The sequence below is a fragment of the Platichthys flesus genome, chromosome 12 (genome assembly GCF_949316205.1).
Source record: "Platichthys flesus chromosome 12, fPlaFle2.1, whole genome shotgun sequence".
NCBI lineage: Eukaryota > Metazoa > Chordata > Actinopteri > Pleuronectiformes > Pleuronectidae > Platichthys > Platichthys flesus.
Genome location: NC_084956.1, coordinates 16,493,704 through 16,518,291, shown reverse-complemented (window position 1 = coordinate 16,518,291; position 24,588 = coordinate 16,493,704). Strand labels below are relative to the sequence as shown.

The following is a 24,588-nucleotide window of genomic DNA, read 5'->3' as shown; positions in this document are numbered from 1 at the left end:
CGTCTGAGTGGAGAATACGCAGCCAGCATTTCAAGGAGAAGAGTTGAGAAACAGTGGAGGTGTGGAGGGAGGTCGAGAGGTGCTGGCATGCTGAATTATTCAGCCGGGCGGTTGAGGTTGGAGATAATGATGCAAGCGCTCCGTGACAAATGAGATAAAAACTTGTGGTCTCTTAGCAGGTGGTGGAGGAAACGCTGCTCCTGCAGCCCCGATATTCAGATTGAACTGGTTTAGTGGAACAGGGAGATGATCGGGCAGCGTGCAGCTCAGAGGGGGAGCCGGGGGTCAGAGCAACAGGTAAGACGGACCCGACAGCACAAAGAGGAAAACAAACACAAACATCTCTTCTTCGATCGCCGCCAGTCAAGACTCCTCCTGCATGGTGCTGCCTTCCATAATGGATGGCTGAGGCTGTTGGTGTGCTCGCCCTTACATAAACCCTCCCTCTGTGATTTCTCTTGGAAAAACAACATAGACCCATGGGAGGAAAGAGCACTCAAGTGGACGGGATGGGGGGGGGTCAGAAAAGACAAATCCGAGAAAGAGATGCTCAAGGGGGATTTAGCTGAAGAAAAAAGGAATCTAGTGTTGTTCGAAAAACATACCACAACAGTCGTATCTGTGGGGCTGTCGTCTTGATACCGAGCTCCTTGTACTTTACATCTGTCCACAGTCAGAAAGTCTCCACTCTGCAGGGGAATTACACGCACACACCCATACATTAAAACAATTTAACAACGGAGGTCAATCCTCTGATTTATTAATCGATCTCATAATTCCTGAAATCACTGTCTATGTGTGGAGCCAAGATCTGGAGAACCGTTCATTTCATCAGCTTCACACTAGGCATTTGTATGGTTAATGGCCCAAGTAAGTGCCGTGTTGAATTAGGTGCGATTTGAATTGGAGGCATTCAGTAAATAAACTATGGAAAAAATGAGGTGACAAGCATTCTGTAGCAGCGGTTGCTAGGACTCATTAACGTCAGTGATGTCCAAATAGTGCTAATGTCCATCTGTTCAGATTATCCAGTTTCTCGTTGTGTCTCAACAAAGTCCAGTTTGGTGACAGCGGCAGTGTATAAATATCTCTAAAAGCTTCTAAATGTTTCACAACCTCTGTGTACTAATATATGAGCTTCCAAAGTATAAATGACACATTTATGTGTTCAGGTTTACGCGACAAAGTGTTTAAGTGCATCTCCTATGATCTACTTAATTCATTTCAATATCACTTCAAATACTTAACATTTTGTCTCGCAGACATTTTTTACAAGTTCAGCCTTGGACATTTATTGGGTAAAATGGAGGACTATAGCAGTGTGCAGTGCTCCGGGCTTTTTTATTACAGGCTAAAATGGATTCCCAGATATTTATAAACAGCACTCCCTCTATCGCCATCAGACTCAACACGTCTCCCTCTTTCTCTGCCCTTGTTGATTCCAATGGGCCATAAATCTGAGCAGGAATTCAGGGACAGCTACAGTCAATCTTTTCCCTGTGCATGGGAGCATATTTGTATCTGTTTGTATGTGTGTGTGTAGGTGTGTGTGTTGACGGTAGAGAGGTCAGTGGGTGTCAGTCCCTATAAATACTGCAGGACTACAGGGGTGAATAGGATAAGGACCCGTCCTCTTTTGCATGGTGGGGACATTGCACTCGTGCTCAGAATATCTTGCCTGTCGTATCATGAACCTTGGGAATCCCTGAACCACAATAAGCACAGGAGACCGCCAGATATTTAAACACCACTAACCATGGGCCATTCCTTTACATAACACTGTTTACAAAAAAGAACCTCAGAATAAATCTAGGGGGAAGAACCTAACGGGTAAACAGTGGAGCTGAGAGGCATCAAAGAGGCCTGTTGATGGAGTGGCTGATCAACTTACAGGACATGACAGCTCTCTCTGCTGACTTTTCTGGCTGTGTATGCTTCCAATTTCTGTCTGAGAGCTGGAGTGGGACATCCCTTCAAAAAACGGCCTAAAAACACAAATAGAAAGATTTGAGTAAATAAAAAAACTAACAGCATTGAAATAATGTTTAAAACAAAAATAACAATTTCTTCAATGTTTTCAAACAAATCCAACAAATGTCAATTTGTAAGTGCAAATTCTGAGATTTTGAGAATAATTAAGTTATATTAGAAGAATGTCGTTATATGTAACTGGAAAAATAAAGTCGTAATTTAATGAGAAAAAACTCATTACAAAAGTAAAGGCATTATGTAATGAGAAAAAAGGTCATAATATTATGAGGATAAACAGACAGTCAAAATATTAACCTGAAAGTCCTGATGCTTATATGCAAAATACTTAACTAACCCTAACCCTAACCCATATTTTGCCCTTTGCGAAGTATAACTTAACAGGAGGCTTGTGGCCTAAAATTATGACTCTTTTTATGATATTACTTTATTCTCAAACCCCCCCCCCCCCACCCACCCCTTTAAGTGGCCCTAATTCTCCATAAAAATGTGAAGAACAGAAATGATTCAGTCATCAGAATTATTAGATATATATAGATATATTAATACTAAAGAGATTGAGTGCAGACATACTTGAGTTTAGGTTTAGGTGTGCTAAGGACGCTCTCGTTATCCTCCATCTCTGGCCCGCTGTCGCTCTGGTTGTACACTTCAAGACTGTCGTAGAGTAAGTCCAGATCCTCCTCCACCTCCTGGGTCTGGTCTACAGGGTCAGAGTCCAGGACCTGCCACATAGGATAGACACATCATTAACACATCAGCACACTGTAATCAGGGATTTGTAATTATGGCCGTGGATTAAATTAATGTAGGGAGTGACTGGTGCTGTGCATTAGCTAGTCACTTTCACAGCTGGGTTAATGGAGCTTAAAGAATGAACAAGAGAACTGATGGCTGTAAAACAAACAGAAAAACAACCTATGCCATAAATACATCCCTGCCTTGGCCATAAGCTGGCCACGTAGAAGGTAAGTGAGTGCTTGAACAGAGAGCTAAGGTGATGTGCCTTGATCTACCCGCTGCACAGTGGGGATGTATATCATAGAAACTGCACACAGCCAGGCCTTGTGGACTAATCAGGTGATTAATGCCACTCCATAAGTGCAGGAGCTGGCAGGGAGCAGATAAACACAGTCTGTGCACTCTCCTCCTCCCAGCCATGTATTAATAGAACTGTAACCCTGCACACTGACCAGCCACAAGGAAGAGATTAGAGACAGGGAATGTGATAAAAGATCACTGGGCCACCTGGAGCTTCCAGAATCATCCAGCGAGGCTGATGGCCTCGAGCCTCCTATAGGCATCAGCAGGTTAAATCTTATAAATATGTCTCTTTGTGCGGATTGTTTTAAGTAAATATAAACCTAGAGGGAGGAGTGAAAAGGTAGAGCTCGTCCTCATTCAGAGTGGAAACCTACCTACTTTTTGACATCAGAAAAAGAAATTGAACTAATACGCCTATAGGTTCCACAATTTGCTAGTAGTTATTTGTATAATGGCATAACGTAGATTAAGTAGCGGGGGACATGCATTTGCACACAAATGTTCGACATCCGGCCGATGACCTGATTAGAAGCTTTTATGTAGAAACACTTCACATTCACACTCGAGAAGAAAAACACTAACCTTAAATAGGACAAGCCTCTGAGCCTACATTTATCATTAGATTAACTGGTAAAGAATAAGGCCGTTAATGGATTCTGCATACGGATTGCAGCTAATGGCAAAGTATGAATCATACATCAATGAACGAGGAGGTAAGGCAGCCTAGCATTATAATGACGCTTGTACCTCTGCTGTGGCACTGATTTCTTCACAGACAATGCTCCTGCAGACTGGAGCACGCTAGAACTACATATCAGTGTGTGTGTTTCTCCCCCCACCCCAGTGCAATTTAATAACTGAAATGTATTCAAGCTGACTCACTGAAGTCTTCATAACAGAAGGAAACTCCAGGAAGCTGCACAGGGAAGGATGCTGCCTGCTCTAAGTTTCAACACACTGTTTGCCGCTTTGACATTGAACACAATCTCCTGGGTGTCGATCAGAACAAAGGCAACTATCCTTTTCTGCAACTCACCTCATCTGTCACCTTGAACCTCTTGAGCAAGGCCACAAACTTCTGCTTGAAGTTGGGCTGCTGTAACGGGAAACAGAAAGCATACAGTTATGATGAAAACAACCCCCCCACCACCACCACCCAAAAGGGAAAGGCTGTCCTGATTAAATAAGCATGACAGCTGGGCTCAGGCTTTTCAGTTCTCCAGTAACTATCCACTGGATTACTCATTCACAGCGACTCTACGTAAAAGACCATTATAATCAGTCCAGTGAACCCAGTGTTCATTTACATGCTCATCCACATCGTCCTAATGGCTTGAGCAAATGGAAGACAGAGTGTACTTTCTCTTAAAAGCTTGTCTGACAGCAAAGACAGAACTTCTGTTATTCTCTGAGTGAATGAGTGGCAAGCACAAAAGTGCACACGGACGAATGAGGAGGCAACTAACCCTGGTCATGGAGGTGGTCCGGATCATTTTCCTCCGGGCTTTCTTGGGCTTCCTGACCTCGTCATCTTCGTCATAAAGATCCTAAAATGCAGACAAGGAGGATAAAGTTTCTGTAATATATCAAACTAAAATAAAAAAATCTCTTCACTTACTTGCTATGAAAGCTATGCAACAGCAAAACAGGATTTTGTTCCTTTCATTCACTGAATGTCTTGTATGTATTTGGTTTCACTGGGTATTGCAGATTTGTATGTACCCAAGTCATTTCTGGCACTGACCTGGCCGTGAGCTGCGTCATCACTGGCTTCTTGTTCTGAAGAGTAGCTGTCATCATCCTCCTCAGAATAATTATCCATGTCTGGGGAGCGGTCTGAGATGAGAAAGCACAGAAACACATCAGGATATTAAGATACACAACTAGACAGCATTACAGCAATACCGATTTAAATTTGCAAGTTTCCCACAGACACATCTTTTAAAATTTGGGCTTAGCAGAGATAGAGTTTATTCGGTGAACGGAAAGACAAGTTGAAATCCGAAGGTCGCAGCCCCTCTAAGTGCTGCAACTCAAACTCAATTTTCATTTGGAATAAAGAAGCCCTGAAGGTACCAATTCATTTGCTTTTTCGGCAAATGTTGTTCTTCCACTGCCATTGGAAGGTAAAAGGGGTTTTATTTAAAAGACGGTATTATTATTTATGTCAAAAATGCTGTCTGTTGTTTATTAATCACAAATATCAAACTAAGTTAAAGAAATAGGTTGAGACTTAATCCATGAAAAATATTGAAAGTATTCAGTGGAGCTAAAGTTGCACAATTTCCTGTCGTTCATCATTTCATCTTGCCTTGTTGGCAAGAGTAATGACAAAATATAATTTACAGAAATGTAAAACATATTCCTACCATATAATTAAAGGCAATATTTGACTGCTGGGGAAATGTAATGAAACTTGTGTTGTATGCAAATGAGACCGTAGAGCTCTCTTTGAGTGATTCAAGTGGTAGTGATGTAGATTTCCCTGTGTGTCAGGTGATGGATCGTTTTTTTTTTTACAGCTTATTCAGACTTCCTCTTTGCTTGTGAAACATCCTGCTCTATGTTCCCAGAAGGGAATGAATATTATTAAGGAACACTGCATAGGGGTGAAAGATAAACATCTTCCCCCTTCCCTCAGAGTGACACTCGTTTAATACTCGGTGCATGAGCTCATCTGTTATGTTTGAGCGGCATCCTTAATAACATCCAGAGCAGCGAGGGATCAGCATAGCAGGACGAAGGCGGGGAGCGAGAGCAGGGCTCAATATTCCCCCCTGCCCAGAAATAAAGCAGTGTAAGGTAATAGGCCCTACATCTGTTCAGCTCTCGAATTGACATTACAACCATAGCTGAAGAAAATATCATATCCTTGGCAATAGGTTGGCCTGGGATTAATAGAGTTTATTATGTCCACGGTTGGGGAAATAGAAGCCATGTGCAAAGAGGGAAGAGAGAGGCCTGGGCAGGGACGGCTGCCTCTTGGGTGACGGCTGAGATTACACACAGGATTTGGCCGGGCAGTACGAGTACAGGCCTGCCTAACAAACACGTGTCGGGGGGGACGGGATATGGCTTTGCCCACCTGAGGTTTTAGTCTTGCGGCCAGCTTGGACGCTTCCGTCCTCGTGGTCGATGGGCTGGCTGGACAGAGAGTACACGCTGATCTCTGCCACGCGCACAGGCGCCTCCTTCACGTTGCTATGGAGACCCAGAATTTGACCTCCGTCTGTCGGGTGTTGCATCACCTGGACATAGGAAGATTAGAAATGAGGTCACTGATTTTAAAAATCCATTTAAAAAAAGATAAACTTATATAAGACACCAGTTTCACTCTATCCCTCTCCTGCGTCGTCACTGATCATATTATCTTTTGCTGAATGAATACAACACAGGGTCTGAAAACTGGACTTCATCTGCCTCATCATCAAGTCCTCTTTAGCTCAGATGCCTTCAGGTCTTGTGTAATTCCTGCTTCCTTCTATCACTCAGTAGTCATGTTGAAGTCGTATGGAACAAATCTTTCATCAGAAGTGAGGCAGGATGGGAGAAATGTATCTGAGAAAATACTGATCCAACAGAGATTACGACAGCTTCTGTCACTGCTTTACACGCACTGAGATTTACCAACTGATGACAAGCTGACAGCTATGTTATCTCCACATAAATCTTCATTAGCACATAACTGCTTCCCCATTCAGAGAGTCTGAATTAGCCGAGTCATCCAGTCAAACAGAATGACACAGTTGGTTCTGAATCAGATGAGGAGGGACCAGCATTGACTCTGAGCACTGCCTGGGGGGTGCTCTAATATTTCACTTGATGAATTGCTGTACAGGGAGTACGCTCAAACACCAGCAGGGGTGCACTTGAATGCACCATGCAAAGTCCAATAAGTGACTTCCTCCCACATAATGCCCCAGCAGATTCACAATGAGGGCAAAAGAGAGTTTGCTGCACAGCATATGACAACATAGTTACCTAACAGCATCCAATAATGGCCAATCGAGCTTTATTCATAGACGACTATGGCTCGTTTCACTGCAGCGATCCCCACAGCAAAACAGCACAGCAGCTGAGTGCTTGCAATAATGCATTAGTCTAGTTTTCAGATGTCAGTCAGTTTCTGTCTTGGGGCTAGTGCAGAAAAGAAGTCCAACTCACCGGATCTACACTGTGTGTGTAAGGGCATGGTTACACATGCACGAGCAAAGTAATGGCGAACCTTTATATCCTAGTCTCTTACTATCTTTCTGAGCGAGGGCGCAACTAAAACATTTAAACATCCAGTATATTAAATCCAGAGCAAGACATTTTAAGTGATCTGTATCCGCTATGTTAAACCTCATTGGTCAAAAATACCCGACTGTGCTTTGGTAAAACACGGGTTGTTTTGAAAGAATGACCCACAAAATGCCACAAATTAAATATAGCTGACAGTTTCAATTAGTGACAACAGTACAGGTGAGACATAGCTGACAAGTGCAGGGAAAATACGAATACAAAAGCCTAAACACGAATGCAGAAGTGACAACACAATCGCAGAAGCCACAATGGAAACACAAAAACAACGGGTGTTTACAGTGATATAACCAGCTTAGCTTTACCCACTTTCTACAGTTGAGTGTTTGCAGTTGTGTTGTGGCTTTTGTTACCCGTTAATGCACTTGTGTGAGACGTCTCGGCCAACGTACTGTTGGCATTAGGAAGCAATGGAAGAGGACCCACTTAAAAAATCATCTTCATGGCTCAGCAGTATGACGTAAACTTTAAGTACACACTAGATCAAGAACTTGTAAAAAGTACTTAACTGATATTTACATTAAAAATCCTCACTGGGCATTATAGAAGCTCCTATGCCATTATGTACGCAAAGCATGACCAATACATTACTTGGAGAAAAGTGCATATGAAGCCAGTTCCAGATGGCACGTAATCTCACACAGCAGTATGTGTGACGAGGAAGAATCATTTGAAATGACACAAACGCAGAAGAGCCCCTCATTGGCAACTAAGACCTGGTTACAAAGACACTAATAGCATGCCAGTCACTGTCAGAGAGCCGCAGACTGCAATCACAGGCTCCTGAGCCAAATCATACCTTCTTCAAAGAGAAATTAATGGCTGAAAATGAAATTTAAAAATGAGATGATTGAAAGAGGCGCCGGAGTCAAGCCACCATATTGTACCTCAGCCATATTGATGACTCCCACAGCCAAAGTTTTGTAGCCCAGGATGGTTCGATTCTTGTAGCGTTTCCTTCTCTGCAGCATGATCTGCAGTCTGTTGGCGTCCCTCTTCAGAAAATGAGGATACTGAAAAAGAACACAAATAAAGTCAGATAAATAGTGCAGACTGCACAATATATTCATCAGTCTTTAGTTAGAAACACACGTGCACTTATCTCAGCACATTGAATTGGTTTTATTCAACTTCTATTTCCTCTTAAGACTTTTCTTTAACAAAAACATAAATAATCAAAGGACCATGTATTTACTGCTGTTATTTATGAAGTCACCCTTCGTGACATCACATCATTAAGAACATTGAAGCTGACGCCACTTTCTTTCAAGACTTTCTCAGCTTTTTGTGTATGATTGAGTTTCCTGATCCTTTTAATTACCAGAAGTATTTTCTCAGTGAGGGTCTTAATGGGTTTTGTTGCATCAACTGGTAATTGCCGACTATAATGTACCATAGAGTTTGGCCAGGCAATATTATTGCCATCAGCCAATAATATTGCCCATTTTGAGCAATTGTTCAAATGCGGCCAACAAATGCGTCATTGCATTCCAGGAAAACAAAGGATCTAACAGGCATCTCTGGCAAACTCAACCCAGAATTCATTGCGCGCCAATGACAAAGCTAAAGAGCTAGTTGAGCTGCAGTGACGGCAGCCGCTGAAAGTAGCAATGCATTGGTTTGAGCGGGACAACTGGTGAAAAAAATAGCTGCAAGGATGAGTTCATTGGAAAACCATCGTAATCCACAACAGAAACAACAAAGCCATTTCATGTCCACTCAAAATAAGACTTAAAACCTCCTATAATCACAAATAACAGGCACATTAGTCGTATAGGCAAATTTTTTATAAAAAGGTCTGATATAATCTATTCAAATTATTGTAAATACCCATGTATGAAGATTTTTAACCTTAAAATTTTGCAAATAGAAAATGATTCGACACGCAAGGAGTAAAGAGGAGTCACCAGTGTGGATAAAGACTTCAACACGGTCTTGTCCGTCAAGTAAGTGCTGTATCAGTGTGAGAATTCACAGTATAATGTCAGAGGCCTTGCCTGTAGTGAGAATGTGAGTTCCAGATCAGTCTCCATCAGTCCGTTGGGAGGGAGGATGTACTCATTTGATCTGAGGAGACGCTTTGAGCCCTGAAAGACAAAGTAAAGTTTCATTGCAAGAAAGAATTATAAACGCTAAACATGAAAAATAACACAAAAGGCACAACCAGCTTTACTTGCAAGTCTAAATTTGACGTACAACTGTTCCGGAATGAAAACAACCAAATTTGTTTGTTTTGAGGGAGCAAACTAAAGCTTTGAGAGTGGATTCAAAATTGGTTCTTTTATTTCTGTTCATTTCTAGTAGAGCAGGAAGAGAGAGCCAGTGGAAAAAGGAAAAGCAATGACCAAAAGATTTTCACACACAAATCAGCCATGACAACTGCACAATACATGGTTGTTTATTAATGTACTCATACACTATGTAAACAACAGAGAGAAATATGAAATTGAAAACAAAGTCAAGGGAAAATGTATTATCGCTGTAGACCATGAAACATAAATTGTACAGTGCAAAACATGATAAGGAAAACAGGCAACAGGATGAATCTAGTAGATTCATGGATATTCGATGCACCTTGATTGTAATAAATGTTCAGAGGATACCGCTGTTGATACACGTGTGGGGAGAATGTCACATCTAGTCTTTCCAATCACAGACCAGTCAGAAATGTGTTTGCTAGGGAAATTACTTGCACAGGCGAGAATAATGGACGCGAATAATATATAATAATTGTCATGGGGTTCAACATAAATTATCAATTCTTGAAAAGTGAGTAATTAGCTTCAACTAGATTTGTCGCCTGGAACCCTATATGTGTAGCTGATATTTTTTTAAGCCATTATGAACGTTTAAATTGCACAACCACATTGTTTGACAATATGAATATCAATTAATCAGAGTGGTATTTTGGCCTTTTGGCTAGGAGAAATATAAGTTTCTGATAAAAAATCTTTAGCAACTTTCAAACAAACATTGGAAGGAGCAAAATTGCTGACAAATAAATCAAATTAATTTATCTTTGACAAATCATTTCAATTCATGTCCATGTGCTTACTTCGGAATAAATACTTATCCCCATGTATGTCACATATAAGGTTGCTTCTTAAGCCTGTATCTATCCAGACAACAGTGGTCTAGCGGGCAAGCCTTATTTTAGAACCAGCCTGCTTCACATTCACACATTTATGAAGATTCACACCTTGAGGCTGCCCAGAACAAACAGTCCTCTACTCATTCACAGCTTTCTAAAGAAGAGTGTTACTAGACCAACTGAAGAGGTTCGATGGACTTGTTCAGGATCCTATCCTCTACTCTTCTCATCTCATCTCATTATTATATACCAACCCACTGTCCATCCCTTTACTGGCTATTCTAGCCCCATATATTTTTATTGTACTATCTACTCCAGCAGCACAAAAACACTTTCCTACTGGACACGAATTGATCTAAATTTCCCACGGGATTAATAAAGTATCCATCTATCTCTCTATCTATATCCAGAACTGAGATTATTTTCTTCTTAACCTTAAAGCTCCAAACTACTGCTAGATTCAGTATTGAAGACACTCAAAACCAAATTCTAATTTAATATTTAATATCTAATATTACACATGCTACTGTGGATGAGAAAAACTCATCAGCTAAGCTTATTCTAGGAACTGACACAAAGCTGTTGCAGCCACACTACGCAGGGATTTAAATGCCATGAGTTGTAGCAGTCTCTTTCAAAAGTAGGGGCACAGAGAGTCAGTGTGTTCTCAGAGAACCTGCCCCGGCCTCACAGCATGTTTATAATCCTAGCCCTTTCTTGCCTTCGATTAGAGTTGATCATGTTCCTTGTCAAGTTGAAGATTGGCTTTTTTTATAATTTTGAAACAAGCAATCAGGGAATGGGTAAAACTGAAAGAAAGTGTGAACATGAGAAGGTGAGAACAGAAACAGCTTGCGAAGTCTCTGGTTAACGGTTTTATGTCAAGCTGTGAGCACTGAAGAGAGGCAGCTGTTGTGTAATATGTTTGGCAACTCATCAACGGCTGTAAAAATGTCATTCGTCCTCTGAGCTTCGTTCAGATGTCTGCTAAACTTGCCATTCGAATTAAGAAAGACTTGGTGAACAGCACAGAGCGGTAATGACATCCTGTATCTGGCCGATTACCCTGGGGAGACACTCTTTCATGGTCCGATGCAGTGGCCACGACACTGGATCCTAATGTCATCAGAGCTGCTAAAACATGTAACGGGATACCAAATGAAATGGTTGGGTGTGTGCTGAGGAATCATCACAAGATACTAGTACGGGGTTAGCGTTCTTCAAGAAGGCAGTAAGGCTTCACATACGTGTCACATAACTTACTTGTCTTGTTGTATAGTACTAATATTGTCAATGCATACAAGGACGAAAGTAGTGTTGAAATCAACCTCATGTTAAGCATCAATAAATTAAGTCTGAGGAAAAATCCACACAGCCAATCATTACATTCGGACCATGTGAATGGTACAACAGCCGTTTTGTGATGTATCGGTTGCATTTTCGCAAAATGTAGCCAACTCTTTCTAGCTGGACCCTAGAGCTTTAAAAATACAGCATGCCATACACAGTACTGTGTTTTAGCCAGATTGACCTGATTTAAAAATAAAATTTACTTCAATGTCAACCATTTAAAGGTGCATGGACTTTGCATGAAATAACGCTTTGAAGAAGAGAAGGGAACATGGGAAAACATAATTTTTGGCTTTGCTGACACTTTTAAAGCAGTCAGCTGTAATAGGCAGTTATCTATCCAGTTTATTGGTTCAATATGCTGCAGAAAGGGGAAATGCTGACAGTACCCTGAAGGTAGTTGCGTAACAAGTTTTATAAGCAAGTAAAACATTGGATAAAACGCAAAACTCGGCCTGACCTTGCCACTAACTTGAGGTCCAGAAAGAGGCCTGGTATGTAGTCTTTTCTCATGCTGTGTGGCTGGTACAATGAATCAAGGCACAAAAGCCGGGCACTTTCAAACTGCCTGACATGCATTGACAATAGAGAGCCTTGGCAGGGAAAGCTTGTACTGAATGTCCTTAGCTGCCTAACCCCCAATCCCCCCCTTTTTTGTTCTCTTGCCCTCTCTCCCCAGCTACAAGTTTCTCTACTGTCTTTCTGGGGCAAGATGGGGAATATGTTACAACCCCTCTACTCGACCATGCTCAACAAGCTTGTGGCAAAACAAATTAAACCTCACATTTCTTCTCAAATTTACTTTTTAAAAACATGTTTAATTGTCTCAATTGGCACCCCTGTTTACAGCAGAGGCAGGAAGTGATTTAGGGTCAGTACAAGGTGAAACGTGGAAAGTGTGTTAAGGCAGTTTTAAAGGCTTTTGCTTTCACCCAACACACATACATCTATTTTAGTGAGGGCACTCATTGGCATAATGCATTACCTAGCCCCTTACTCCAACCTTAACGATCAAAACTAAATGCATAACCCTAACCCAAATACTAATCCTAAAACCAAGTTCTAACCCTGAAACAGCCGATTCAAAGTGGGTCAGAAAGTGAGGACCAGCCAATGTCCCCACTGCGTAGGTCGTAGGCTCAATTTGTACAAGTACACATACACGCACAATTGGATCATTTTCTGAGTGGATCGCAAATATAAATGCTTTAGACAGCGGCTTTCCAACAATAATCCAGCTGATTTCATATCTGGCTACAACCTCAGGCAGCAGCACACAGAAGAGACAGGACGCAAAACATACAATCATGTAACGCAGGTACAACAGGAAACCACATTGCAATCAAAATGTGCAGAGAAGGAAGCAGGTTTGTGTTCGGAGGCCTGAACTGCTTTAAGTGACCCTGCAGTCTCCAGGGTGAGAGACAGGACACAGAGTGTCCTCTAGACTAAAATGCAATCTCATCATCCCCACTGCTTTGACTTTGGGAGACCATCCAAATGATTAGCCATTACAGGGATTGTGTGCATGTAGGCCACTTAACCTGATGAGACTCTGAGGGAGAAGAGAGACGGAAACTGTATGCGGAAAAGGGGGCTGTTGACATGGTGTCATTGTTAGTCACCGTCTGAAAACAAACCCACTTATTCCTCTGTCATCTTCTCCAAGTGTCTGTTCATCCCTCAGCGTCCCTGTTCTCCCTAAGCAAACCTGCTGGAAATTGCATTTAATGCTCCAGTTCAGGAGCTGTGGCGAACAGAGCTTTGCTCGTCTGTCCTCCAGGCGGAGATTTCACGCTCCGGAGACAACGTAGCTCATGGATAAAGCCACACTTGGTTGGTTGCTTTCTCTTTCAGGATGACGGTAAAAAAAAAAAAAAAGAAGGGGGGGGATATTTGTTTCTCTTTAGATAGATTCGCCCACTATAGCAGAGCTTTCCATAAAGTACTGGCCAAAACATCATCCACTCATTGAAATCCAGCTGAACTTTATCACCATATTTCCACATAAAGTGACAGGGCCTTTATCTACCTCTGAAGAAGATAAGAGCCGTTATTTCAGGCAGCTTTATCCGAAAACACCCTTATTTCTGATTCTGTGCATTTTCTAACTATACTCTGAAATATTTGAATATGAAGCCCTGTCAGCGACGCTGCATTGCATGCCACACAAAAACGCTTGCTATGGAGAAGGCAAAGCAGCCCCTCCATAGACAACAGAAAGGACTGACCCTGGCTAATTACTGTGTTCTTCATTCTCTCTAAACTTCACTTAGAAATTTAATGCCAGGACTATTATTTATTTAGCTGACATTTTGATTCCACTGACAGATTATTAAAACAGTGACTCTATTCATGTGAAGATTTATGTTGCTGCTCCAGAGACAGTAATTACTTGTAATGTCAGATGCTTCAAATCATGATTTAAAAATTATTAGTTAGTTATTTATGATTAGGATATATTCTATAAAGGTCTCTCCACATCATCCGCTCTAAGCTAGAATCCATATCCAAATAAACAATCTCATTAATCCTAGTACTTTTCTCCTGCTTGTGTCAAACGAATTGTACGTTCCTTGTTAATTCAATTTTTCCAGCATTTTACCACTATTTGGCTCCTTCATACCCTTATAAAGAGCAGAGCTATTGCATACAGGTCCAATTACATTTCATAATGCTTGGGACAGTATTGAGAGTAGAGCAGAAAAATTATCATTTGTTGAGGCGTGACAATAAAAAAGGTGGCTTCCCGGACTGCAACCTAATGATGCTGATTGCGTGTTTTAAAACTGGAACCTGTCAGTGGACTAAAGGCATTCCAACACACTGCCACTGCACATCAGTCTAGTAAAGTAACATGCAGTACATACACTATCTTAGATCAACACAAGATGTATCAGTTTCCATGATGTTTATGTCATTTGATAATTAATAAAATATCAATATGATTTTGGATTCAAAGATATTTTTGTTTTTATTAAAAACAAAAAACTGAATTGTCTTTTACTCTATCAGAAAACTGTTCTGAGATGTAAAAAGATACATCAAATACATTTCAGTATCTTATTAGTGTCTATTTTTAGGTTTAGTGGTCAAGCAATGTGTGACAGAATGCCGCTGATGTAAAGGATGTTGTGATCGTTGCACAGGAACGTGTTGCTACTGTGACAGCAGGGATGTAACTCAACTGACCTCAAGTCATCTGTGATCAGTGACATACTGTAACTCCACAGTAAAGATGGAGTAAGTTTGAACTCTATTGCTGTGACCTTGTTTATTCAAGCACAACATTACAAAAGCATGTTAGTTTGTGTAGTGAGCAGAACAGTCACTGTAAAATCATGTACCAAAGCAGATATTTGCTGTAATTTATTTCCCATTAATCCAGACAACTGCTGCTTTTCGCTATTAATCATTCAGAATTTGTAACAACCAAATATTGTAATATTGGAAGGATTTAAAATGTCAGTTACTGTAATAGCAAAATCTATTAGCAGTCATTGTAAGATGCACAATCCATCTTAAGGAGCTAATGCTGTGCTTAGAATAGTAATGATAGTCTGCCATTTAAAGCACCTGAGTGGATGTGACTCATCGCAGCTTCCTGTGCAGCTAAGGAGGTTTTTTATCACTCTGCAGGATTAGCAGCATATGCTATCATCATCGAGGCTTTGTAAGCGTGTTGAACAGGGTGCAGCCTCGACAAAGGATTGTGATACTGTGAGCTACGTGCTCCAGACCATGACACGCTGGAGCTATCAAATGTTTTGCAATTGAGCTTGTTGCTCCCATCACACGTGGGAGAGTAACCAACCCACCTGGATTTTGACAGCTATAGACAGGGAGTTCAGCTCTTTATCCAGTTCTTTGAGGACAACCAGCTTTTTCAGTGTGAGACTGCAGAGCCTGTAGAAACGACAAAGAACAAGAGAAGGGGGTGAGAACAAAAAATGATTAGTGGCATGACTAAACACAGAATGCGAGCACACCTTCCTGACAAGCTGTAACATCTGGGCATGAAAAGCATGGCCGCCAGTATTCACATTTCATATTTACTTGTGTCTCCTTCTTTTGGATTGAAGGTATTATAATGACAGCCATCATCAATTACTGCTGAGAAAGCGAGTGAATAATCAGGAGAGCAACATAGTAATCAAATCCTCTTCTAATCTATGACATTTTTCTGAATGATGATGATGCACCACAGTGCTAAGAATTCCTCCTTTGAGCTTTGTGGGAAAACACTTCATGGATGGAAAGAGTCATAGATGAAGAATAAGAATAAAAAATGCAGTTAAGTGTCCTCAGTAAGCCCTGTTTGAACACGCTGCCACATAATGTATTAAAAAGTTACACGCAGAGTAACTTAGTGCCATCTGTTCGTTATTAAATAAAACAAGAAACATATTTACATACGCCTCAAACAAAGTAAATGCATATTTAATTTGGCTGGGCTTTTTACTATTAGATAACTTTCACTGGGACCTAGATTGGGTGAGGTGTAGAAAGACTGAAGACAGGAAATATAATCTATTTAATTAGAAAAAAAAAACATGTAGGAAGGTACCCAGTGGACTTATCTCAGGTCAGCCTGTTCTCACCAGGTTCTCACACAACCCTGAGGCTGCAAAATGTGCTACCACTGACAAGACACACCTCAATCTCATGCTTCTGTAATGGATCAAAAACCAGTTGTGACCCCTCCTCTCACCTGCACCAAATTCCACCTTCTGTCCTTCCCACACACTCACAGACACGACAACAAAGACACTCCGCAAAAAGTCAAAAACACCAAGGACATGTTTGCTGAGTATGCTCCTGACCCACTTTTACCTACAGTCCCTACAGAAGGTTGGAAGATAGTCAAAGCAAACAAACAGCCAGTCACCCACTTTCCCTGAGAGACTTTCACCCATGCCATTTAGTCACTCCCGGCTAGACAAGTATGATTCACAAAGATTCATCCTGTTCAAACACAAAGGAAACTTTGAAACTTTACTGTAACATGCAGCAACAACAACAGGGTGCCCTATTTCGGGGCTTTAAGAGGGAGCAAGGTTTTGTGAACATGTATTATCACCCAGACTGTCGTTTCAACATACAATATGCAGCTTTGGCCATCAGGGTCTTCTCAATCAAAACAACCCAACTCAAGCGCAAATCATGTTGAGGGATGAGGTTAAGTAATTCATCTCATTCGTGATACAAAGGACCAGCTAACTGGCTAACAGCATGTTTTTTGTAACTCATACATTATTTACCTCTAACGTTATAGCAGAGACGGGCAAAGCCACAGGCAAAACCTATACAATGCAACTAAAAGGCAACCACAATTAAACGCCCTGTTACCCTATATAAAATTTGAGATTTCTCTGGCTTTGAACATTGTCAACTTAATAGCATATCATAGATCTAGCTGTTTTTTTTTTAATTATGACCTATTTTATCTTCAAATGTATACAGTATTGAAGCTTTTTATGTATTCGAAATGTGTAACGTGAAAAAAATCTTAAAGTTACAAGGATTTCTGAATTCATACATTTTCTAACTTTTCATCTTACATTTTTACTGTCATTACACTGACTTATATATGAACTGATGTCTTTCTCTTTCTTCCTGACTTTGTTATTTGCTGGTACAGAGCCCATTCTAAATATGTAGCTTCACAACAAAAGTTGCCTGCAGTAGCTGCTGACTTGGTGAGTCCTGAAGCCACATCCCCAAGGTTGCAAAAAAAGGTGATTCACCTGTTTCTTCAAAGTTTGGTGAAGCACGACTCAGTAAACAGAACTGTGAACTGGAGATTCAGTGGTCATTTCCGTTGTTGTGAATGTTTCATTATCGTGATCAATGTCAAAACATATGATGATAAGTCCCAGCCCCCGCTCACTGCTAAATTTAAAATGTGTTAATATTCACGTGTCAAAACCAGAAATTTACCACTGTACTTCTTTAATCCCCCAGGAACACATGCATTGAAGTAGATGGGATCGACAGTTTTGGAAACAGGACAGTACACTGGAGATCCCTCACATTATAGTAAGATGTTGTACGTTGGTTCCTTCAGGGGGATACGAATGTCTGAGACCAGTGACCCCCACTGTAAATTTGACTGTAAAAATGAACCAGATGGAGGGAAATGGAAGGAAGCCAAGGTCATTACCTTCCATTGAAGGTTTATCCAAACAGCCACATGAATCTATCTTAAATGATGGCAGTATAACAACAGGAATGAGCCAGGAACTTTGTGTTCCCGTGTCGAGTCTCCCTTTGGCCCAAATAGGTGGCGACATCATTTTGCAGCGGGAATTCAACCGCAAGTAGCGAATCCACTTGGCTGAACAAGTTACCTCATGAAAAACTAAAATGCTAATCTATTTGAGTCTAGAGTAATCAAATGCTGAACATTGTAGGTAGCGGATGGATCCAGCTTGCCTCATGGTGCGGATGAGTCACCAGTCAGCTACAGCATTCTGTCAAGGATAAAAAAAAAGAGCTGAGGGTTTAACAACATCCCTACCCAGTCACATCTCTCTCCCTTTCTCCCTCTCGCCTTAGACTGGGATTCACATGTAATTAAAAAGGCTGCAGGCGCTGAAGAGGTCACCTAGGGAACCAGGGATTTTTTATTATTAGACAGAGGTGTTATCGCTCCTCCTGCCTGCCACTGGGTTGTGTTGTAAGTGAACCTCGTTGCCATCTGTTCTGGCCTGGTACCAGTCTGTCCCTGTGCTCCTCACCAGTGCCAGTTCACTTTGCCACCCAAGCAGCGGCTGCAGTGACAGGCCAGGTGCCACACAAAAGCACTAAATCACTGTGCTGAAATGGCTGGCAGAGGCACACACTGGGTCATGGATAAATCAGCTGGTTTGAGAAAGGTCTGCCAGTATGGATATACTGTATATTTGTGATTACAGGAATATAGAGGAGGGGGTGGGTTTATTTATGGAATGGTCTCCCCTTCACTCAACAGACACTGGCACACACTCAGGAATTGAAATAGGGGCTTGGAGAGGCCCCTCAAAAGATGCATTAATCCTCAATTTTGGCATGTCATTGCCACATTCCCAGAGTAGGCCTGCGGTGGGATCACAGCTTGCCTCACTGTGCGAAAAGAGGACGAAAACACAACAGTGTTATCAATCCACAGAGGAGGCCGCGTGGGTGGAGAATCTATAGAGCTGTCTCCAGTTCAATATTTCTGTGAACAGGAGGTGGAAAGGGAAGATAAGTGATATATGTTTGGTCTTTTTCCCTGTTGATAAGGGCCCATGGGGGAAATCCCTCTTTCAGTTTCAGTGCTCGGGCTTGTTGAGCCAACTCACCGCTTGCCAAGCTCCTCTGATTGGGTCATCATTGTTATAGATGTTATTGATCCTCAAATGCATGCCATGTGCGGCGACTCTGCTGTTTCTGATCATACTCCTGACATGTCAGTGAGGAAAGAGAAACTAATGTAGTCCCAGTCCTTTACTGATTGTAAAGTAAAATCAAAATGAACACTATGAAAAAGTTTCAATAAATTCATTAAATATTTCATGAGGGTAGAACTCAGAAGGCTGCTCTATTAAACTGCATTCAATTTAGATACTGTAATTTTCAATTGATTGGAGTATAATAATGTACATTTCCTAGTTCCTAGTAGTGCATTTTTTTTCAATTAGTTGTATTATAGTTAATCAATCAATTATTCTTTTCAATGGATGAATTATTTGGTAAAAAAACGGTCACAATTCGCTTTAAGACTGAGGTCACTGATCCACGTACAAAATTGAATTCTGTATTCTGATGTTTTTCTGAATTGTAAATGTGTCATATGCCCATAGCCAAAATGTTGTGGAGCAATAGATTGGTTATCGAACAGCTCTACAAATATATATTTAGTTGTCTCTATTCTCCTTCTAATTTTGAGCTCTTGAATCTAATCACTATTTAAGTTTTACAAAACAATTAAACCATTACCATCAAATTATCACATAAATAACCTAAAAATACCAATAATACATCACAGAATACAAGCGAACATCTCAGAACCTTTGAATATCTTAATTTGTGTGATTATCAGTTTACAATTAGATAAACCAGAGTAAAATAATGAAAGTATTTGTCTTCCTTGTAACTTAATCTAACCGCTCATCATGATCAGTTTGTTGCTGTTGTATTTTATGTTGCTTAACAAATCAATTAGATTCATCAAACAAGCTGTGTCTTTTAAACTGTCCAGCCTTCACTCACCTCACTTTTAAACAACATTTTGCTAAAATTGTGTCACAGGATGTGCGGATTCTAAGTCAGTGCCAGAATTAGAATTACAACCAACCACTAGCTTATTACATGCAAACCAGTTTCTGGATGCCATCTTCTATTAATGACATTGACATATAAAGCAACTGACACCAGTGTAATATCATATCAGAATGAATAGCTATTGACCACCCTGAAGGACGGTGCCCAGTAGGGGCTTGGATTCTCTGCGGCTAATAGCTTTATCCTATATGACATCAATCACAGCAGCACAAGTAGTGCTGCTCCATCTAAGCCCATTAGTGTGTTCAAGTCACTCGCTGTACCATCACTAACTGTTGACCTTTTTGGTCTATAAAGTAAAGTGAGACCATTAGACCACAGGGCCATTTCCCCCTTTTTGATTACACAATGGCTTCCTGTGACATACCAATATTACTGAGGAAATCAAAAGGAGGCTTTGTATGAGGCTTATACAGTTGAACTGACAAAGTTTAACAGCATCTCAACCATGTGTACAATACAACAAAAATCTATTACAACTTCATTTTCTTAATTACTCCAGGTTTCATTTTCACCTGAATATAAATGTTGTATTAGCGACTAACCTAAGCACTATAACCACAAATTAGTCAATTAACGAACATCAATGCTCTGAGAATAAAATCACCAGGAATCTTTACAGTAGGTTTGGACGATATGGCCAAAAATAATATTGCTATTGCTTTAATTACTGATATCGTTTTATTGCCCTGCCCTACCCTATAGTGCAATATCAGTTAAGTCACCTTAAACCAATCATCATTACTAAATGCTATTAGATAGCAAAGGAGCGGAGAACTACTTTTGAATTAACTGTTTTATGAATGTTGGTCCATCTGTGGCTAGACTCAAATCCTTTCACTTTTATCTGTGCAGGACAAACAAAACATCTTATCAGGCATTACACTCAAACAGCCGCGGCCAAATATTTGGTTTCAGATAAGGGGCCTGTGATTGTGGGTAGTATTGCACAGTGTATTATCTTATCTTGGCTGCTTCATCCATTTTCTCTACAGTAATAACAAGGAGGAAAAGTAAACATTTGAAGCTTTCATGTTTCCAGTGGTGTACAAGTTTAACACTTCATCATTTAGGCATAACGCTTTTCAGATAGATCTACTGAGTCACAAGCGACAAAATGGCTCCAGATCATTTACAAATCATTTCATTTACAAACAATGTTTCACAACTGTGTGTAAATGATATGATTTCGTCGTGTCTTAACCCAGAAAGTCTCTCCTTTCCAGTGCAGACTCGATAACTTATCCCACCTGTATTGAAGGGTTGCTGGAACATCAGAGGGAATCGGTGGTGGCAAGGGTCTAAGTCAGAGATGCACAGATTCTGCCCAGCGAATAATCCTTTGTGTTAGCCCCTTTCTGACCTCACCCTCCCCCTGAGTCAGCCTAGCTCCCTTTAACCCACACAAACACAGAGGCCTCTCAAAGAGAACGTCTGGCGCGACACCAAGCTTCAGTCAGTTGAGTTGAGTTTGGCTCTTTGGTAAAACGATATGTCTGTCTTAAGCCTGCTTATGTGACAGAAGACAGACAATTTATATTACACCGACATCACAAGGTATTTCAAATATTTAAACCCCACTCTGAAATCAGCTCCCTAGGCTCTTGGCCTCTGCGTCACATTTGAAAGGATGTGACTAGATGCATCTCAAGACATAATCCTTCATGATTAAGGGGAGAACACTGATACCAGATTCAACTATGGTTGTGAAAAGTCACGACAAAGCCAGAGCAGAAGGAAGTAATCACATACAGATCTTTCTTCAGATCATATGAAGGAACGCATTAAGAGCTATAAACATTTAACATTTCCAAAGTAATTAACTGTGTAGAACTTGTAGAACCTTAGTTTATTAGACAACAATTCTAGATCTGGTGCGAACAAACAATACAAATCCCACCTCCATCAACATCTTCCAAAGCCAATAGTTCAAGATGTCCCAGAATATAGGAGTACATGGCTATTATCTCTGTTCTATTTCTGGGCCACTTTAGTGGCAGCAGCATCTCAAATAACTTAACGATGGAAACACTGTTAAGTTCAAGAGCCTACAAAGAGACAAGTGCTACAGCACTCATCCCATGGCAATACTTACAACAATGTTAAGATAAGTGACAGTCGTTGAGTTGTCAATTTCTACGTTCTTTATCAATGCTTACGTTCACATTTGTCTCAGACGTTCCTCTGTTTCTACTTTGCACAGTTATTTCTGCTTCCAATAAAAACAAAACCATCTTCACATTGTTGGGGCCATAAAAAAGTTTATCATGCAGGCACAGAGATGGGTTCGGACTGTCAATGAGCATGTGCCAAATCAACTGAGAGGCCAGCAAACCTTCTGAAATGGACGATGTGCTACCTAAACAAAACAACACTTTTGTAATTCTTTCCCCCATGTCAGCATTCTAGTTGATGTTTTGCCAAATCCGTGACCTCGGATCACTGCACAGCAATTGTCAGAGGCACAGAGTAGGGGGAAGTGGACGATGGATGATGAGCAATGTAACAGAGAGCTGAATGAAAAAGACAGTGTCTATGTTTGGTATGTGCTGGGGGGGCTTCCAAGCCAAGGAACAAGAAAAAGGACCCATGCTTTAATGTACTATTTCTCATATTCTCTGCTTCAGATGTGAAAGAGGTCACAGTCTTCTATTAAAACATGCTTCAACATTATGCTCTGCATGAAATTCTTGCATGCTACTACCGGCTTATATGTGGGAGACGCACAAAAGTGCCTTTCTCTGCAGTCCAGGCTCTCGCAAAGAAAAGCCCTTCCACTTTGTTCATTCATAATGCTATTATTTCTTCATGCGTGGTTGCATAATTTAGCCCAAATAAAGGGAATGCCGTGTCCTAAAAGCTACTTCTTCTGAATATTTCATTCACCTACAGGAAAAAACAGGAGCAGGTCTATTCACAGTGAGTGCCATCCTTTTGCACTTGTGAGGTTTTCTCTGATAGCAGTACATGGAAGAATCCCTTTATTTATTTTTATATTTTTCCTTCATGGCCTTTTAGGTGGTAATTGTATTCAAAACAAATACCTACACTTTCAAATCCACACCCTCTGGAATGTTCTAAATAAATATTCCCTTTTTAATCTTTAATTTTAAATTCATAGTTTTTAGACAAAGATGAGAAAACAATGGAAGTTACAAAGCAGAATCGTTAGAGAGGGAACAGAGAATTAGTAACTACAACAATGGAAGATATCGAAGAACATTTACATTTAGAGTTGGGCCAATTCAGTTGATTTCTGGTGCAAAAACGGACATAATTCACTTTTAGACTGAGGTCACTGATCCACGTATAAGATTGAATTCTGTATTCTGATGTTTTTGTGAATTGTAAATGTGTCAAATGCCCATAGCCAAAATGTTGTGGAGCAATAGATTGGTTATTTTTGATCAGCTTTACAAATATATCTATTCTCTTTCTAATTTTGAGCTCTTGAATCTAATCACTATTTAAGTTTTACAAAACAATTAAACCATTGCCATATCAATTCTACACCTATTTGTATGTGAATAAATTATTTGCTCATGTATGTTATCTACTTTATAAAAGCTTCACATTTAGTACCAACAATACTGTTTAATATTTAAGGGGAGCTACCGGTACTAGATTATTGCATCTCTATTGTGATACGGTCTAATCCAGAAGACTGAGCAAGTTGCTTTTAACAAGTTAAAACAGTAGGATGTTTCATAGGAGCTTAGCCTGCACTTAGGTTTGTATGCAAAAGCTATTTTACCCCTTGAATATCTGGTTGGGTGTGACAGATGGCCATATGCTGGTTGGGCTTTAATTCCCTGAATAAAATCTCACTCTCAGGGCCACTGGGAAAGAGATAGAAGAGGCTGTGACCCAGGTGCACAAGGGCAAATATTAATTTGGTAACTTGCTATTTGATTTATGTGTGAGACACCACCTATTGTTCACAAAAGCAATGTTACTGAAAATGAAGTCAATCAGACCTCTGGATTAGAAAGTGACCTTCTGGCGTGCCAAAGAGGTTTGTAAAGCCACAGTGTAATTCTCATAATGCAACACAACAGATGGTATGCTCTCATTAATCAAAACAATACAAAATATTTTGTAATGAGATGGCAGTTTAAGCTTGGCCAAAAGTCATGTGATTAAGCGTAAAAGAGACATTACAATGTTTTGTATACGTGGATTAAGTCTTTTTAGTAACAAACACAAAACACCATGTGGTTTTAACATGTGGCTTTGATTATAGATTCAAATATTGCTCGATACATTATAGTAGTGACTTTTTTTAAATAACTAATGAAACATGTCCTTTGTGTAGTCAACAGCATTCGGTTCCCCAGCTGTATGATCTGTATGCTCAGTGTGTTTCTGCAGCCATATTTTGGCCAAGCCACAGCTAAATGCACAACTTCCTGTAGTCAACCTCATGCACCAATCATGTTTGGAATAGTAGACAGAAACTTCAGTACCCAAGGAAATCTACAAATAAGGAACTCACAGAGAACAAG

At 40.5% G+C, this 24,588-nt stretch overlaps 1 protein-coding gene across 3 annotated transcripts in view; it reads right to left on the bottom strand.

Moving 5' to 3' along the window:
• zmp:0000000755 (phosphofurin acidic cluster sorting protein 2) overlaps positions 1-24,588 on the bottom strand; it is a 46,608-nt gene that overhangs the window by 11,817 nt on the left and 10,203 nt on the right. For 2 of the 3 annotated variants that reach the window (XM_062401022.1, XM_062401024.1), the window contains exons 2-11: positions 15,595-15,682; positions 9,333-9,422; positions 8,223-8,348; positions 6,119-6,281; positions 4,778-4,869; positions 4,500-4,580; positions 4,070-4,129; positions 2,563-2,714; positions 1,892-1,985; positions 606-689 (exon numbers count right to left, since the gene is read on the bottom strand). In XM_062401022.1, the coding sequence (XP_062257006.1) occupies positions 606-689; positions 1,892-1,985; positions 2,563-2,714; positions 4,070-4,129; positions 4,500-4,580; positions 4,778-4,869; positions 6,119-6,281; positions 8,223-8,348; positions 9,333-9,422; positions 15,595-15,682 (1,030 nt within the window). The remainder of the gene's footprint in view (positions 1-605; positions 690-1,891; positions 1,986-2,562; positions 2,715-4,069; positions 4,130-4,499; positions 4,581-4,777; positions 4,870-6,118; positions 6,282-8,222; positions 8,349-9,332; positions 9,423-15,594; positions 15,683-24,588) is intronic. The other variant, XM_062401023.1, reaches the window with a different exon arrangement.